The sequence below is a fragment of the Taudactylus pleione genome, unplaced genomic scaffold (genome assembly GCF_031769625.1).
Source record: "Taudactylus pleione unplaced genomic scaffold, aTauple2 ptg000122l, whole genome shotgun sequence".
In the NCBI taxonomy this organism is placed as follows: Eukaryota; Metazoa; Chordata; class Amphibia; order Anura; family Myobatrachidae; genus Taudactylus; species Taudactylus pleione.
The window spans coordinates 14,054,115-14,070,130 of record NW_028284524.1 but is presented as its reverse complement, the minus strand read 5'-3'; the positions used below and the strand labels follow the sequence as shown (position 1 = coordinate 14,070,130).

The window sequence follows — 16,016 nt, the reverse complement described above, 5'->3', positions numbered from 1 at the left end:
CAGCCATTGGATGAGGCTTTACGATGCCCATCCAATGGCTCACTGTGGAGGGGGAGCACACACCCCTGGTGAGCAGCAGGAGAATAGATACTGTGCGCATGCACACAGCATCTATTCTCTGGATAGGGGGAGTCTTGAGGCAGCCCAATATCTCAGACATGACGTGGGCATGAGGCTCTGCCCCTTTCCATCAAGTCCCACCCCCTTTTTGGCAGGTACTTTAACCATTGAGATGGTTATAGTATCAAATTATTGCAATGCGATGGCTAGTTGCCGTCGCATGATTTGATGTCGGAAGCCCGGCAAGTATTCAATGTCAGGCTTCTGATGTCCAACCCTAGCCAACACAACTGAACTTGCACACAATACAACACAATCAGTATCACCATCAGATCAAAATAGTCAGGCAAGCACAATTCTTAGTAAATCTGTGATTTGGGTTGAAAAAAGCCTCATGCGAATCCCTGCAATGTTCAGCATGTTTTTTATCAGCCAAACACAGGGCCTGATTCAGGTTGGTTCGCAAGGCTGCGTTCGTACGCAGCCACCCAATGTTTGCATTCCGCGCATGTGTATAAGATGCAGTGCACATGCGCGAACCGGCCACAGCGATTGGGAAGCGATTGCAGTGAGCACACAGATGCCCTCATTCAGAGGCGGTCGCAAGAAGCGCTCGCTCTCTCTGAATGAGGGCGGCCACTTCCTTTTTTGTAGTGCGGCCTCCTGGTCGCTAGCTAAGCTGTGGGTTACTACCCACAGCTTAGCGACCAACCAGGTTCACGACCATCGGGGCTTGCGACGAGGCCCTAAGGTTGGGTCTCGGCAACCGCAAGCCCCAGGGAGCGTCCTGCTGTGATCGAGCAGGAAGCTCCCCACTGACATCATTGATGATGTCAGTGCGGCCGCCCACAAAACGGCAGGCGCTCCGTCAGGAACGCCTCCATTTGTGAAACCACTCCTCCCGCCCCGCCTACAAAACGGGGCGAGCTGTCGATCAACATTGACAGCCGCCCCTTTTGTAGAGAGCTCCGGAGCGAGTTTCCCCATAGAGGGCACACCCCTCCCAGCCATTCCCGATTTCAGCTGGACAGTCCCCGTTTTTCGGGAACTGCCCCGCTGTACCACTTCGTCCCACGGGCCACAACTGTGCGGCGGTGCCGGCCCCGGAAAAGAGGAATAGACGCAGCGCGCATGTGTGCGGCATCCATTAACTACAGGAAGAGGGCTGGGGCAGCCCAGCTACTGACGTCGAAGCCACTACTGAAAACTCTCACTTTAGTAAATATACCCACTAGTCTCTTAAAGAGGGCCAACACCCAATTCATCATGATTCTATCTTGAACCTCCAATTTCACACATAATTTGCCAGTTAACCTTTCAGGAGGTTTTACAGCAGCTAAGCCACCTTTAACAATTCCTCATTACTTCTACAACCGTGCACTTCCAAGAGACTCTGCAGCAGCTAAGCCCATTCCTTCAGTTCCTACATTCCCCAGCCCTGTCCTTCCAAGAGACTCTTCAACAGCTGAAACACAACTCACAGCTCTTCAAGGTTTCAGCAACCCTGCTCTCCCAAGATGTTCTGCAGCAGCAGAGCCCCCACTTTGTTGTTCAATGCCCTAGTCCTGTCCTTAAATGGAGGCAGCATTTGCCCCATTCCTACGCTCCTTGACTACCTCAAAAATTGACAATTACAGCCTCATTGTGTCAATATAAAAAACTTTTACACACCTACAACTATATCTACTTCTCCATCCTCCTGCTTTTATTATCTGGTAACATATCACCAAATCCAGGCCCCACACACATACAGCGGATTTACTATGGAATAAATATCCTGCAAACCTCACGTCTCCCATCACCCTCCAAATCAATAAATGTGCCTTATAGAATTCACAATTGATCACAACTTATTATTTTACATCTGAACATCTCTTTACAATAACTACTTTCACCAATTTCTACATTTACCTGAGACTGCTGGTTCACACGTTAACCAAACTCTCTAAATAGCCCTTCATGAAGTCGCTTCAGCCACCCGTCAGACTTCACGTAAACTGATATAACAGCCATGGCTTTCCACAGACACCTACAAATACTGCCTCTTAAAGTAGAATGTCAGTGGCATAAATCTTAATTCAAATGACTTCCTCACATACTGTAAAATAGGAATCCACCCATCTGTCATCCTAACCCTCTGTCCCATGCTCACTGTCTACCCCATCTGTGTCACCCCTGTCTGTTTGCCCATCCCCTTTAGAATGTAAGCTCTCACGAGCAGGGCCCTCTTTCCTCTTGTGCTTATCCTTTCTTTACTTATATTATCTGCTCTATACTCAAAAGCACCTAACCCGTGACTTTTGCCATCCTGCTTATGTTGCAGCAGTGTTTATATACCATGTACTTGTCTTGTAGTGTCTTAAACTGTATGACACTGTTCTTGTTCTGCTCAACTGTTTATGTACTATGTTTGTGCACTATGTAAGGCGCAGCGGAACCCTTGTGGCGCCATATAAATAAAGGATAATAATAATAATAATACCCCAGTCCTGTTCCTCTCTAAAGATTCTGCAGCAGCTAAGTGCCCACGCTTAATGTTTCTTGATTCCCCAGCTCTCTCCTTCTAAAAGGCTCTACAGCAACTGAGCCACCACTCATGGTTCCTCAAGATTTCATATCTCTATCAAAGAGGTTGTGCAGCAGCTGTGCCTCCTCCCTTTGTTCGATTCCCCAACCCTGTCCTTCCAATGATGTTCTGCAGCAGCTGATTCCCCAACCCTGTCCTTCCAATGATGTTCTGCAGCAGCTGATTCCCCAACCCTGTCCTTCCAATGATGTTCTGCAGCAGCTGATTCCCCAACCCTATCCAAGGTTTTTCTGCAGCAGCCGAGGCCTCCTCCCTCTTGGTTCTCGATTCCCTAACCTTGCCCTTCCAAGGATGTTCTGCAGCAGCTGATTCTCTAACCCTGTCCTTCAATCAGGGCCGGCCCTCGGCATAGGCAAACGCCTAGGGGCATCCAAGCCCACCTAGGGCCGACTGAAGTTTGGGGCAGGCACAGTCAGCTGTACGGAGACTCTGACAGCTACTACTGCTGCTGTGCAGCATCAACGATTGGAGCTCAGCTGACAGCAACAACCAGTGAGCGGGCAGCAGCAGAAACAGCTGCGGTTTGCAGGGGCGGGGCTCCTGGAGGCAACTAGTGGTTAGCGCTGGGCTGGCTCGGGGGCGGCATATACCTGGATGCAGCCTGCTAGCCTGAGCCGGGAAAAAGCGGGTCCACTGCCTACAACTTGCTGTACTTCGAGTCGGGCGGCTCTGCAGCCTGCCCTCAAGTAAAGTAAGTTTGGAACTGGGAGAGGGCCGGAGTGCTGTGGTGCTTACAGCAGGGACAGGGGTGCTCTGCTGGGAAAGGGGTGAGGGTTGGTGCTGGCACCCTGCTGTGCTGGGAGAGGGGGGTGCTGTGCTGGGTGAGTGCCGGTGTGATGAGTGCTATACTGGGAGAAAGGTGATGGGTGCTGTGATATGTGCTGGGAGAGGGGTGATAGATGGTCTGCTGTGTTGGGTGATGAGTGCTGCGATTTGTGCTGTCCTGGGTGAGGGGTGCTGTGCTGTGATCTGTGCTGAGAGGGGTGAAGGGTGCTGTCCTGTGAGAGGGGTAATGGGTGCTGTGATCTGTGCTGTGCTGGGTCAGGGATGCTGTGATCTGTGATGTGCTGAGAGAGTGGTGCTGGGTTATGTGATCTGTTCTGGGAGCACAGCATAAGGGGGGAAGGGGCCACAGCATAGAAAGATCATACTGCTTCCATGAGGCCACCCCCCTTTATTCAGGATCCCATGTTTGGGGGCCACCACCCAAAATCTTGCCTAGGGCACTAATTTGGCTGGGCAAGCTCTGCCTTCAAAGGATGTTCTGCAGCAGCTGATTCCACAACCCTGTCCTTCCAAGGATGTTCTGCAGCACCTGAGCCCCTGCCTCTGTTCTTGGATTCCCTAACCCTTCCAAGGATGTTCTGCAGCAGCTGATTCCACAACCCTGTCCTTCCAAGGATGTTCTACAGCACCTGAGCCTCCTCCCCCTCTTCCTCGATTCCCTAACCCTGTCCTTCTATTAGGATGTTCTTCAGCTGCTGATTCACAACTCTGTCCTTCCAGCTGAGCCTCCATTCACTATCACACACGGCCCATGACCCCGGTGGTCTGAGGTATGAAGAACTCTTCTCGCACTCGCACCCAAGCAGCAATAACAACATTCTGCCAGCCTAGGCTGAGCGAGCGGCCCCCAGCGGGAGCGGGAGGAATCGCCGCTTTAATGGGGTCCCTTGAAACCGCCGCTGGGCTCCATGTTTGTACCCGAGCTGTGAGCAGAGAACTCCATGTTGTAACAAAGTTTGCAGCAATCTCCCCTTTTTGTTTTTTTTATTTTATTTTTCTCCCTCCCCCCGTTCTCTGTCTGTCCCCCCCATGCCCCCTGTCCTGTCCCCTTCCCGCCCTGTATTCCTCATCTCTACATTAAATCCCAAACCCAGAGGGAAGAAGAAGTCACAGAACTCCTGGAGGATCTAGGTCCGGAGAGGTGTGATGGACAATCCGTCCATATTCACCCAGGTCAGCCGAGAAGATGTGAACTCCCCCCTGCAAGAGAAAGGTGAGGACCGGGGCCCAGGTGCTGGGGGAGATGTCGGGCTGTAGTGTGCTGGCATCAGATACATTATCGTAGGGAACATTTTGTGTTGATGTCCTGCTACTGGCGCCTGGGTGTCTGCAATTGAAGGTGTGCACCCCTTCATCTCTCCGGAAACCCCAATATGTCAGTGCAGGGTCATGCATTACCAACCCCTGTGCCAGGCATGCCTGTACCCCTGCTTCTATAGCGGGTATTTAATTGAGAATGTTATAAAGGGGGTTTGACAGATAGGGGGCGGGGCAGTATAGATGTCACATAGCGTGGACCCCCCTGGCCTGTAGCTTGGGCTGGCACACTGAACTGGGCACAGCATCCTCTGATATTGCCCAGGATGATAGGTATGACTTATTTGGGTAACAACTATGGATCAGCAAGTTTGAACCTGTTATTTACAGAATGGCAAATTGTTCCATATCAGACCATTTATTACCTGACCGCTTTCATTTATTAATAATCCTCTGCGCTGCGTGAAAATGACCCTCTGGAATAATCCAGGTGAACCTGTGCCTGTATCCAGGGCCGGATTACGGTTTGTGTGAGCCCCAGGGCAACTCATTTGTGGAGACCCCCAATAATAGTAATAAAATTGTCAAAATGATATACTGGCAATATTTTGAAGAAGTATAATATGGAAATACTCCCAGTATCTACAAATGTATTGAACACACTATTACTGTCCCCGTTACACATTATACCACAGTGTCCCTCATACTGGGGATATGTTGGGGGCCCCTGGGCGATCGCCCTGTTGTACCAGCACTGCCTGTATCTTTTAATAATCCGTGATGATAATGTGAACAAATGCTTCACATAAACCTGTATAAACACCACAAACAAAACATGAAGGGAATTTTTGCCATATGATACAGTTGCAGCATCAACTAACTCTTAATAGAATGAGCGAATGACCCTATTAGGTGCCCTAAGCAAAACCTGGAGAGACACTACTGACTTGTCAATCATTTTATTTCCATTGTTATGTGCATTATATAAACAGAACATGATTTCTATTTAGTCACTTTTTGTGTTTTGAAAATTGATGGAATCAGAACTATATTCTTATGGTGCATACACACGGTCAGATTTTGTAGGACAATATAACGATAACGGAATCATTATATCGTCAATATCGTTCAATTTTTGGCCCCTTTCAACCCCCAAACGACGGACGATGCGTGGGCACGTATGGTCGATAACGACAATTGCCCGTGCATGCAGTCCATCCTGGTCGTTTAGTAGTTTGGGGGTTGGTGCTAGGCTGGATGTTCTATAACGATCATCCAGCACATGCAGGACGATCAGACAATGATATCTTTATCATCTGATCTGAACGTGTGTATGCACCATTAGAGGTTCAATTTCAAGTATTAGGATCTTTTGTATTAATATATTTTATTTCACCTCCACATTGAGCAAGAATTTAGAGACATTATATTTTCTTTTTAGTTCTTCTAAACTGAAAGTAAAATTATTTTCTTTAAAAAATGTCTTTTATGCCAGAGGGCTGAGAATAGAAGTTCTTTCCGTTCCGAGTGTCTATCTGACATGTTGGATTGTAGAATATGCAGTGCAGAACTCTCCCTCTCATTTTATACAAAATATCTTGAAATATTTACAAATAACTTGTTAGTGGTACACAATGAATTTTGCAAAATGAGGGAATTGCCAGGTTTCTCTGAATGCCATTAGGTTACCATCTTTTTTAACTTTTTTCCTGAACTGTTAAAACAGCTGTTTACAGACATTAAATCTTCCAGGTTGGGTATAATTTATAATCAATTAAAAAATTTGCCCTTTTACCAACCATACTGGCTACAGCACATTATACAGGTTTACATGTAACACTTGTTTTTTTAAAAGTAATCAGTCCAAAACATTTCTTTTGGTTACACAGTGCATGATGAAATATTTTGTGTGAATGTCTGTCCCACTGTTAAAATCACTGACTTTTATTGATAAATGCAAATAAACATCAATGTACCTCTTGCATTAACCTAATTTTGCTGTTTGTGTACGAAACTGAAAAATGTAGGGAATGACAGAAAAATATTTCCATTTTCATGGAGTTTTACCTTCACTCTGTATATAGAGGTTTCAGTAATCTATGTCAGTATAGATCAGCAATGAAAAAAATAGCTTGTACTGATGAATGCTATATCCTGTTTAATATACACATATATTTGGTGAGTAATGATTTTCATTAATGTCAAGTATAATTAATTTTAATGAGCAGTGATGTTACTTGTCACATGACCCAATGTGAAAGTAGAATTACCAGTGAAGGTAAAACTTACCTAGTTATTATGACCCCTTACACCAGGGATGGGGATCCTCAGACCCGGGGGCCGTATAAGGCCCCTGGAATCATTTGCTCTGGCCCTCTGAGCTTTTTTCTGTTAGCCTCATCTGGATAGCAGTGTGCCTATAATGGCACCCTGCAGCCAGAATCTATGCAGCAGTGCCACCTGGAGTGTCCTTAGGACACTTCGGACGGTCACACCACTGCCCTTACAGCTCCCCGGAGCATCCTCAGGATGCTCCAGGCATTGCTGTAATCACTGGTGATTGTGGCCCCGTCCCAATGTGACATCACACGGGGGGGCGTGGCCTGCATCGGGCCCGCAAATAATGTTATATATACCAAAAAAGGTTCCCCACCCCTGTCTTACACAAACAACATGCTGTTAGTCTCAAATTGGCCCTTGTATATTATAAGAATTAATGCCTTACTGTACATTAATTTAATGATATTGGCAGTCACCTGCATAAAAGCACACAGGTCACTTGAGTTACTTTGTATGTTTTACTGAAGGGGTTACAGTATTGTCATTACATAGTCTACCCTGCTTTGTTATTTAATATATTAAAGTTTGTGTAAATGCCTTGGCAGGATATAATTCTAGCTAGTATCTTTAGTGCCGGATATAAACTTGCCACAAACTTATCTCTGGAAAGATAAATCACTGTTGTTTGTAACTGTCAGCAACTGTCCCTAAGTAATCTTCTAGTGAGACATGTTGATGTGTTACCACTAAGAACATTTTTATGGTAACCTACCTTTTTTTTTTTTTTTGTGGGAATGGGGGGGAGGGTATTTTGGGTCAGAGATCTGACAGCTGCATTCTTCTCTCCCTGACCAAGGTATGGATCTAATAATCATATCTACCCTGTGATGATCACATATTAGTCTCGTGGCATTGTTTAGGAACGTGCCCAGAGGTTGGCACACACAGCAGGCAAGGATGATGCAGATAGCAGCTGATGCTGACTCAGATCTGTGATTGGCTGCTGCCAGCAATGTGTATTTCCAATGTGTGATCACAGCTTGTTTACAGTATATTCTGGATGGCACTATGCTTGTTTAGGGTGGCAAAGGTATCAGGATAATACTACATAAACTGAAATATAATATATATTACATTGTGAAAATATGTTATTTTTTGATTGGTTTGAAGAATCATTTAAAAACATCTAACTTGCAAATACCTTTCATAGTTGGTGGCAAGGTCCTGAATACACCCTCAGAAATCTGCAAAGTTGCACGATAAACTTTATGCTGGGTACGCACTACACGATCTGTGTATCCAGTGACGGCACGATGCAACGGCATGATACATTGCACCATCCGTACACACTGCACAATGCAATGTAGTTCCATTCTGTCGTTTATCGCATCGTCCCATATGCTGTGCTGCACTACTACTATTCCCATCATCTTTTGGGAGTTGAAGTGCAACAGAAACATGAACGTCAAAGAATATATCAATTGTATCCTTCATAAAGCCTCACTAGTGTATTTACTAACAAACCAATGATTATGTTTTTAGAACCAATACCTAACCTATGTTACTGTATGTGCTATTTCTTTTATCTCCAAATCACAGGACTCATCTTTTTATACTACTAGAGGTGGGTACACATTAGACCATGATATTTCGCCCGAACCGGCGGATCGGGCCGACATATTGTCAAAATCGCCTAATATATATCCACTATGTTGGGCCATGCGCACTCCCATTTGGTCATCAGTCGTATCGTCAGGTTGGCCCTACATGCAGCTCACTCTGACAATGCGACTGACAACCCCATGCAGCGGGTGCACACATCGTTTAGTGTGTACCCAGCATAAGAGGCTGCTGAATCAGTCTCCTCCCTCTGATTTGCATACTGCTGCCATTGGCTGGAAAGGCAGAAGACTTATTTATAATGCGTAAATAACTAAGTATTGCTGGGGCGTAGAAACCATTGTTTTTCTTTTAATCTTAAACTAAGTCATAATATCTTAATTGCTGGTGACTGGTGCACTGTAAGCCTGGAATAGGGATTATTAATATCCGACCCAATGGTTATGGAATAATGTAAGTATTTCAGCAGTGTCTGATAATGTCATGTAGATTTGTATATGGTTGGCAGGGCAGTAGTAGAGCTGTATCCAGCAGCATGTATATGGGTGGGGCGGACGTGTACACTGCTGCTGCCCACGCAGGGAGGTGCGAGAGAAGCAGACAGGAGGCCCGTTTCCCCTGCTCTGTGGATCCTGTAACTGTTTGTGCACTGTCAGCTGCACTGAAAGTTCCCAAATGCTGAATCTCCATCAGTCTTATCAGCATCTCCTGGGTGTATGTCCAGTGATACCAGACTGTTTACATCTATGATCTGTTTCTGCAGCAAACTGAAAATAAAACTACACACTAAAACATTAATATGAAAGTGCCTCAGTGATGCCACCAATGCTTAAGATTTGTTAGGCTGCATCCTCATAAATATCGATTCAACTCACAGGATGCCTCTCTTCTGCATGTGTAAGTGATAGATACACATTGCATATTAGGTAAAGATTTTTGGGGGGTTTGGCATCAGAATCATTAGTCTGGAGTCAAATTAAAAATTTATTTTTCTTTATTAGAAAATCTGGAAATTTCTATGATATATTTACACAGATCTCTGAGAAGTCCAGCAGAAACCGAGGGCCTGATTCAGACCCACTCGCTAGATGCATTCGCACGCAGCCAAAGTATGCAAATCCTGCAATCACACGGCAAGGCACTAGCACACCCACTATGTCTTGGCTTTAAAATCATGGCGTGTATTCAGACGCCCACCAGCCTGTCTTAAGACACCCACTTTCCCACGTCATCTCCAGGTAGTGTATGCAACAATCGGTAACATCGAGTAACGGCTGACCATACCCTACTGCAAGCACTGCGAGTGCTTCAGTGTGTAATTCAGCCATGTGACGTGTATTATGACACTCCGTCTTAATTATGCACGCCTCTGAAATGGCGTTAAGACGCTCAGACACGCCTGCGTTCACACCACCACACCCCAGTTTTCATCAACCATCCCGTCACCACCCATAAACGGCTCGTCCTGTCACTCATTCTAGCGAGGTGGCTATGCGCAGCGAGCGAACGCTTCCCAATTGCATGGACTAGTTCGCGCACTGCGACTTATACGCATGCGCACATTGCAAACATCGGCAGGCTACTAGCGAACACAGCCTAGCGAGTGGGTCTGAATCAGGTCCTGAGCTCAGAACATTTCAGGAGAGGCGTATGTGTCTGTGATGTTGTGGGAGGCAGTTTATGCAAGGACAGGGCAACATGTGACGGGCAGTGTCATAATGCAAGGAAGAGAATGAAGGCAGCATGAAGCCACAGACAGCTATATATCAGGAGGAACAGGATCTCAGGCAGCACAGAGTATATCAGGATATGAATCATGTCAATGGCGGTTTAAGAGAGGCGGGGGCCCATGTGCAGACTCTGTTCAGGCCCCATCTTCTTTGCTGTGCAGTAGACTCTGGAATTGTGCCAGTGTCTACTGAACATGCGCAGGTCTCCAGTAACATGGCGTCCGTGCCATGGTCCCAGAGACTTCTCTACTGCACATGCGCAAATCTTAGTGAAAATGGACACCACACCGTTTTTCCGGTGATTTGTGCTGCTGCGCTGACTCTGGACTCCGGATAGGTAAATCTTAAACATGAGTGCAGTGTGGGCCCCCCTGGACCCTGGGGCCCGTGTACACCACCCACCCTGCACCCATTATAGATATGCCAATGAGTCACGTGTTTGAAAAATGACAGTTAGGAGCTGATTGATTGTTACAGTGTCTCCATTCAATTTATCTCTCTTCAAGGCTTAGTACATAGACCCCCTTAGTGAGAATAGGGCTACATGTGACAGGGGCAGTGACATGATGTGATGAGAGTATTGAAGGCAGCAGGAAGCTACACAGATAGAAGAAAAGAATCTTTGCCAAATGAAAAAGTTCACGGTTTGGTTGGGAGTATGTAGCTTTGAGCTGATGAACTTCAACCAATTAAGTTCCACAAAGTGAATATATGCAAAAAGATTGGTAGATTCAGTAATTCTCTAAACATAATTTCTCTGAATTGGGAATCTGTTTGATCCCTGTCACTGCTTCCACAGCTGAATCACCACGTGAAATCACTCTGCAGGCTAACATTGAAGAGTAAGTCTAGCAGGGCTGCCATTGGGGGGGAATGAATGCGGAAACTAGAGTCCCGTTTGCGGGTAGAAGCGGGCCCACCTGCAGTGGCACTGTGTGGCTGCGATTAATCTCCTCTGCTGTTTGTAAACTCCTTATGCTAAGCTTTGCCATAATTACAGATTGTGGATTGATTATGCTGTCTGGCACAGTCTGAATGTATCGTGTGCTGAACTGCTCATGAGCCGGTCAGGCACTCTGCTAAGACCCTCAGGGTGGCTGCTGTAAGATGAGACTGTGAGTTAAGCGTTAATAATGCACATTGTTTAATGTCAAAGTTTATCATGCAACCGCAAAGGGCTGACTATTTCATATATGCAGCTGTTGGAAAAGTGATATAACACAACACTTTGGAAAAGATGATAATGTGTGTATGAAGCCAACCCCAGAACCTGTGTAATTTAAGAATATCCTGGTTTTATGGGATTGTGTGACAGATGAAGTTCAAACCTAGGCAAAAACCTAATCCTGGTCAAACTACACCACCATGCCAAATTTGGTAGAGCTAGGTACAAAACTTTGACCAGGCACAAAGGACAAACAGACAAGCACACTTTCTTGCTTATTATATATTTGCACAGCTTGATAGGATTTTAAGTAGATAAATGTTGCTACTTTTGCTCAATAAACTCATGTAGTTCATGCATAGTAACTTCTATCATACACACACACAGAATATTATCGTCTACTATACTGTAAATAGAAGAAAAAAGAAAAATCTTGTGCTCACTTCATTTTAAAGCTGGGTACACACTATAAGATATATTCTACAATATATAATTCTTACAGGGATCGCAACGATATATAGCAGTGATCGTGCAGTGTGTACGCACAGCAGTCATTCATCGCATCATTCCATCAGTTGTGCTGCATAGCAGTTGGAACGATGTGGTGAACGACGCCATGCTGCTATATGCAGCATGGATCGATATATTGCGCAGTCGTACATCGGATCGTGCAGTATGTATAGGCGGCGCGATATATCGCTCCATTGCTTTGTTCCGCCAGCTGGGTACACATCTCATAGTGTGTATGCAGCTTAGGGCTCGATCCAATTAGGTGCGATGTGCCATGGCAACGGCATTAAAACGCCGGCAACGGGCCGGCACATCGCACCCTTCGCAGCCCGACTCAACACTGAATTCGCCTGAATTTGCTTGCTGCCCTATTGGAATCGTTCACACCTTATTTTTATAGCACTTGTCTTGCAGCTGAATCGCTTCTAAACCTCACAGTGTTTATCTAGCACTTGAAATTAATTTCTGTTGGAGAGAATATTTATTGAACGCTTTGGACACGTGTGCAGGATATTAAAGGCTTAAAAACCACAGGTTAAAGGTCTTTTTTGACATCCTCTCTATTTCATCCAGAACTTATTAGAACTGTTACTCAGCTTGAAGATGCTGCTCTTTACATGAGGATCTACATTTAAAAAGCATCCATGTGACACCCCCCCACCCCCACTGTATGGAAGTGTGTAGCAACATTGACTATCTGTAAGTTCCATTGTAGGGATAAGGAAGGGAGGTGGATGTGAGAACCAAGATTATACATTGAATGAAATATCCAGCTTACAAGTAGGTTAGAAATAACATTAGACTTATTTTTCCACCGCAAGGACTGAAAAGCTTCTTATTTTGATTCTGTGGAAAGGTATTCTGTGGGGTTACACTGATCTGCTGTCTAAAGTGCTACTGTAGATCTGTATTTCCAAAACCATCTCTCCTTTAACGTTTCCATATAAGTTTAGAGATCACAAATTAACCTTTGTACAGTATATTACAGAGCTAAATAGCATGACATAAACAACAATATTATAATAAGATGCACATTTATTATTATTATTATTATTATTATTATTATTATTATTATTATTATAGCATTGCCATCAACCTGGGGCAGTGCGGGAGCCTAAGGGCCTGATTCACAGCTGCACGGCAATGTCAGTGTCACACACAAGTGGATAATGTTTTAAGTCTGCGCACGCTTCCAAGTTGCACTGCACAATGGTTACCACTCTTGGATGCAGAACGAATTGCTCACAGAGAGATAACATTTCAGTGAGTCTATCAGGGAGGTAACGGGGATGACTAGCCAGACGCAGGTAGGTCGTGGTCAGCAACTGCTTCTAAAGATGTAGTACGCAGACACAGGAGGCCATGTTCAGACGGAGATTCTGAGTTGCAGTCTCCGATGGGGCGCCTTAATACACGCAGTGATGGATTAGCGAAGTCGTGAATGCGTAAAAAGTCTGCAACTGTGTTCACCCCTGAATCAGGTTCTAAATATTAAGGAACAGGTTTGTCTTTCCTAGTCCATAGAAGTGTTTATTCTCATTAGTGGTTTCACACATGAGGCATGTTCAATATTCATATGAATGAGGCCTATCATTTCAGTTGGATGTAGTGACGTCACTGAGGCATGAGGCACAAAGGGGTGATGTATCAAACAGTGAAAAAGTGGATTAGTGGAGAAGTTGCCAGTAGGTTCTCGTAGTGATTCTTGTATAGACATTTGTTATTCATAGCATTGACAAAACTATGGCTAGTCCCTAAAGCTATTGCTCTTATGGTGCGTACGCATGGTACGGTAATAATGCATGATATGAACGATAACGATATTGACCATATCGTTATCGTTCAAATCATTCATTTTTTGGTGCCCAACGACCAGCGATGAGCGTGCATGTATGGATGATAACGATATCGACCATCGCCCGTGCATGCAGGCCAACCTGGTCGATATTTACCAGGTTAATCGATCGCGGGTCGCTGGCCCAACGTTGGTGGTATGCTGGATGAGCGATAACGATCATCCAGCACATCGGGAAGGTGCCGGACGATCAGTCAGTGATATCGTTATCGCTGACTGATTGTACCGTGTTTACGCACCATTAATTCTCTTGTTTCCTCCATCATTTTAGCATGGTGGAGTGAGTGCTTAGGGAGTACTAGCTCACAGCAAGACGTGTAGTTACATACATGGTGGGATTTACAGTTGTCCAACTCCGTACAGTTTTTGTAAAATTTTTTTAATTTTTCAGCCTCCGGACCAAATGTAATAGGGTGAGAGTTTAAAAAATGTGAGAGTTTAGCAGTAAACTTTCACACTATTACATTGGTAGAGTTTTATCTTCAAAATGGGAAAATATCTGGATGAGAGTGTAAATCGAGAGAGGTTTTGAGTCTGTGAGTTTGCATGTTCTCGGACTCTATGACAAGTTTAAAAAGAGTTTACTCTCACATTTTCTAAACTCTCACCCTATTACATATGGCCCTCCGTGTGTGCTGTATTATGACTGCACAGGACAAATACATAAACATATAAGTTTCAGAGTGACCTTTTTAAGGGCTAAATTCCATACAACCCTTATTGTATATATAACCATTTTCTAGATACACTTTTACTGTTTTTTTTTTACCTAACACTAACCTTTACTGAAATAATTCGATATAAAACCACCACCTCCTACAGTTTGATCTGGGTAGCGCAAAATGCTATTTGCTCTCTCTTTTACACAGTGTAATCAACTATTGTACATAGTATAGATGTTATATGTTTTCAAAAAAGACCTTTTAAAATCAGTGCTAGCACATTAAATGTTGCTTACCTTTTAGTGTTATACTAGCTGAAGTACCCGGCATTGCCCGGGTTTAAATTTTTAAGTCATTAAGTTTTATTATGTGATGTCGTCCAAATTCATCCAATGGAAAGCCCAGAACAGGCTTCCTGGGTCAAAGTTCTTCCCGGCACAGTCCGCCGTGAGGTCCGACCGGGACCCCAACCAGTCCATTAGGCATCCCAGACCACTTGCCACCCCTCTGAAGTTTTCATCCAAATCCATCCAGTGGAAGACCCTATACAGGCTCACCAGGTCAAAGTTGTGCTCTAGTGTCCCCCGGTCAAAGCTCTGCCCAGTGTACACCAACAGGAGGTCAGACCGGGACCTGAACCCCCTAGTATGTTTTCTGGAATCCACTCTGTGAAGTTTTAGTCCAAATCCATCCAGTGGAAGGCCCAGCACAGGCTTCCCGGGTCAAAGTTATGCCCAGCGTACACCAACAGGCGGTCTTACCGGGACCCTAAACCCCCCCCTAAAACCTGGCCAGAATCCAACTGGACCACCACGCGTTGGTTTCATCTCAATCAGTGCAGAGGAGTCCAAATCCATAACCGGACAGAAAAACAAACAGACCAATGAATTTTATATATAAGATTTGTCGCATTGTCACGTCGGTATGTGGTCTAATAACTTACTATTTCTATACTAAATAACTGTGTAAGATTTGGCAACTTTACCTTGAGAGCTGTTGAAGATATTCGCCAACAAATAAACTTCTTCATATATATATATATATATATATATATATATATATATATATATATATATATATATAGTCTTTGGAAGCACTTTCAGCTTAAACATAACACCAGTTTTAAACATTTATTTTTCAAAAAAACATCCATCAAAGGTATTATGTCACATAACAGTTCTGCTTAATACACCTTTCCTTGTGTGTTTTGGACTGCAAATGGTTAATAAACAAGGAGTGGTGGGATTTGCAGCCCTTGTCTTAAGGCCCCCACACATGGTACGATTTTTTAAACGATTTGGCCGTTTTCGATCTATTGGAACGACAAATTGTTTGAAAAATTTGTGTGTGGGCATGATAACGATGCATGCGCGCTCCCGCGGGTCGTTCGTCGTGGTCGCTGATCTTTTCAACATTTAGAAAGATCAGCGACCTGTCGTTCACGATTTGCATGACATCGTTCCGTGTGTATGCACGCTGAACAATGTCATGGATGACACAGATG

General features: G+C 44.7%; 1 protein-coding gene across 1 annotated transcript in view; it reads left to right on the top strand.

Annotated features, from left to right (window-relative positions):
• Window positions 1–4,256: 4,256 nt before the first annotated feature.
• CTDSP1 (CTD small phosphatase 1) overlaps window positions 4,257–16,016 on the top strand; it is a 58,080-nt gene continuing 46,320 nt past the window's right edge. The window contains exon 1 of the mRNA XM_088472374.1: window positions 4,257–4,646. Coding sequence (XP_088328500.1) covers window positions 4,580–4,646 — 67 coding nt within the window. The 5' untranslated portion in view covers window positions 4,257–4,579. The remainder of the gene's footprint in view (window positions 4,647–16,016) is intronic.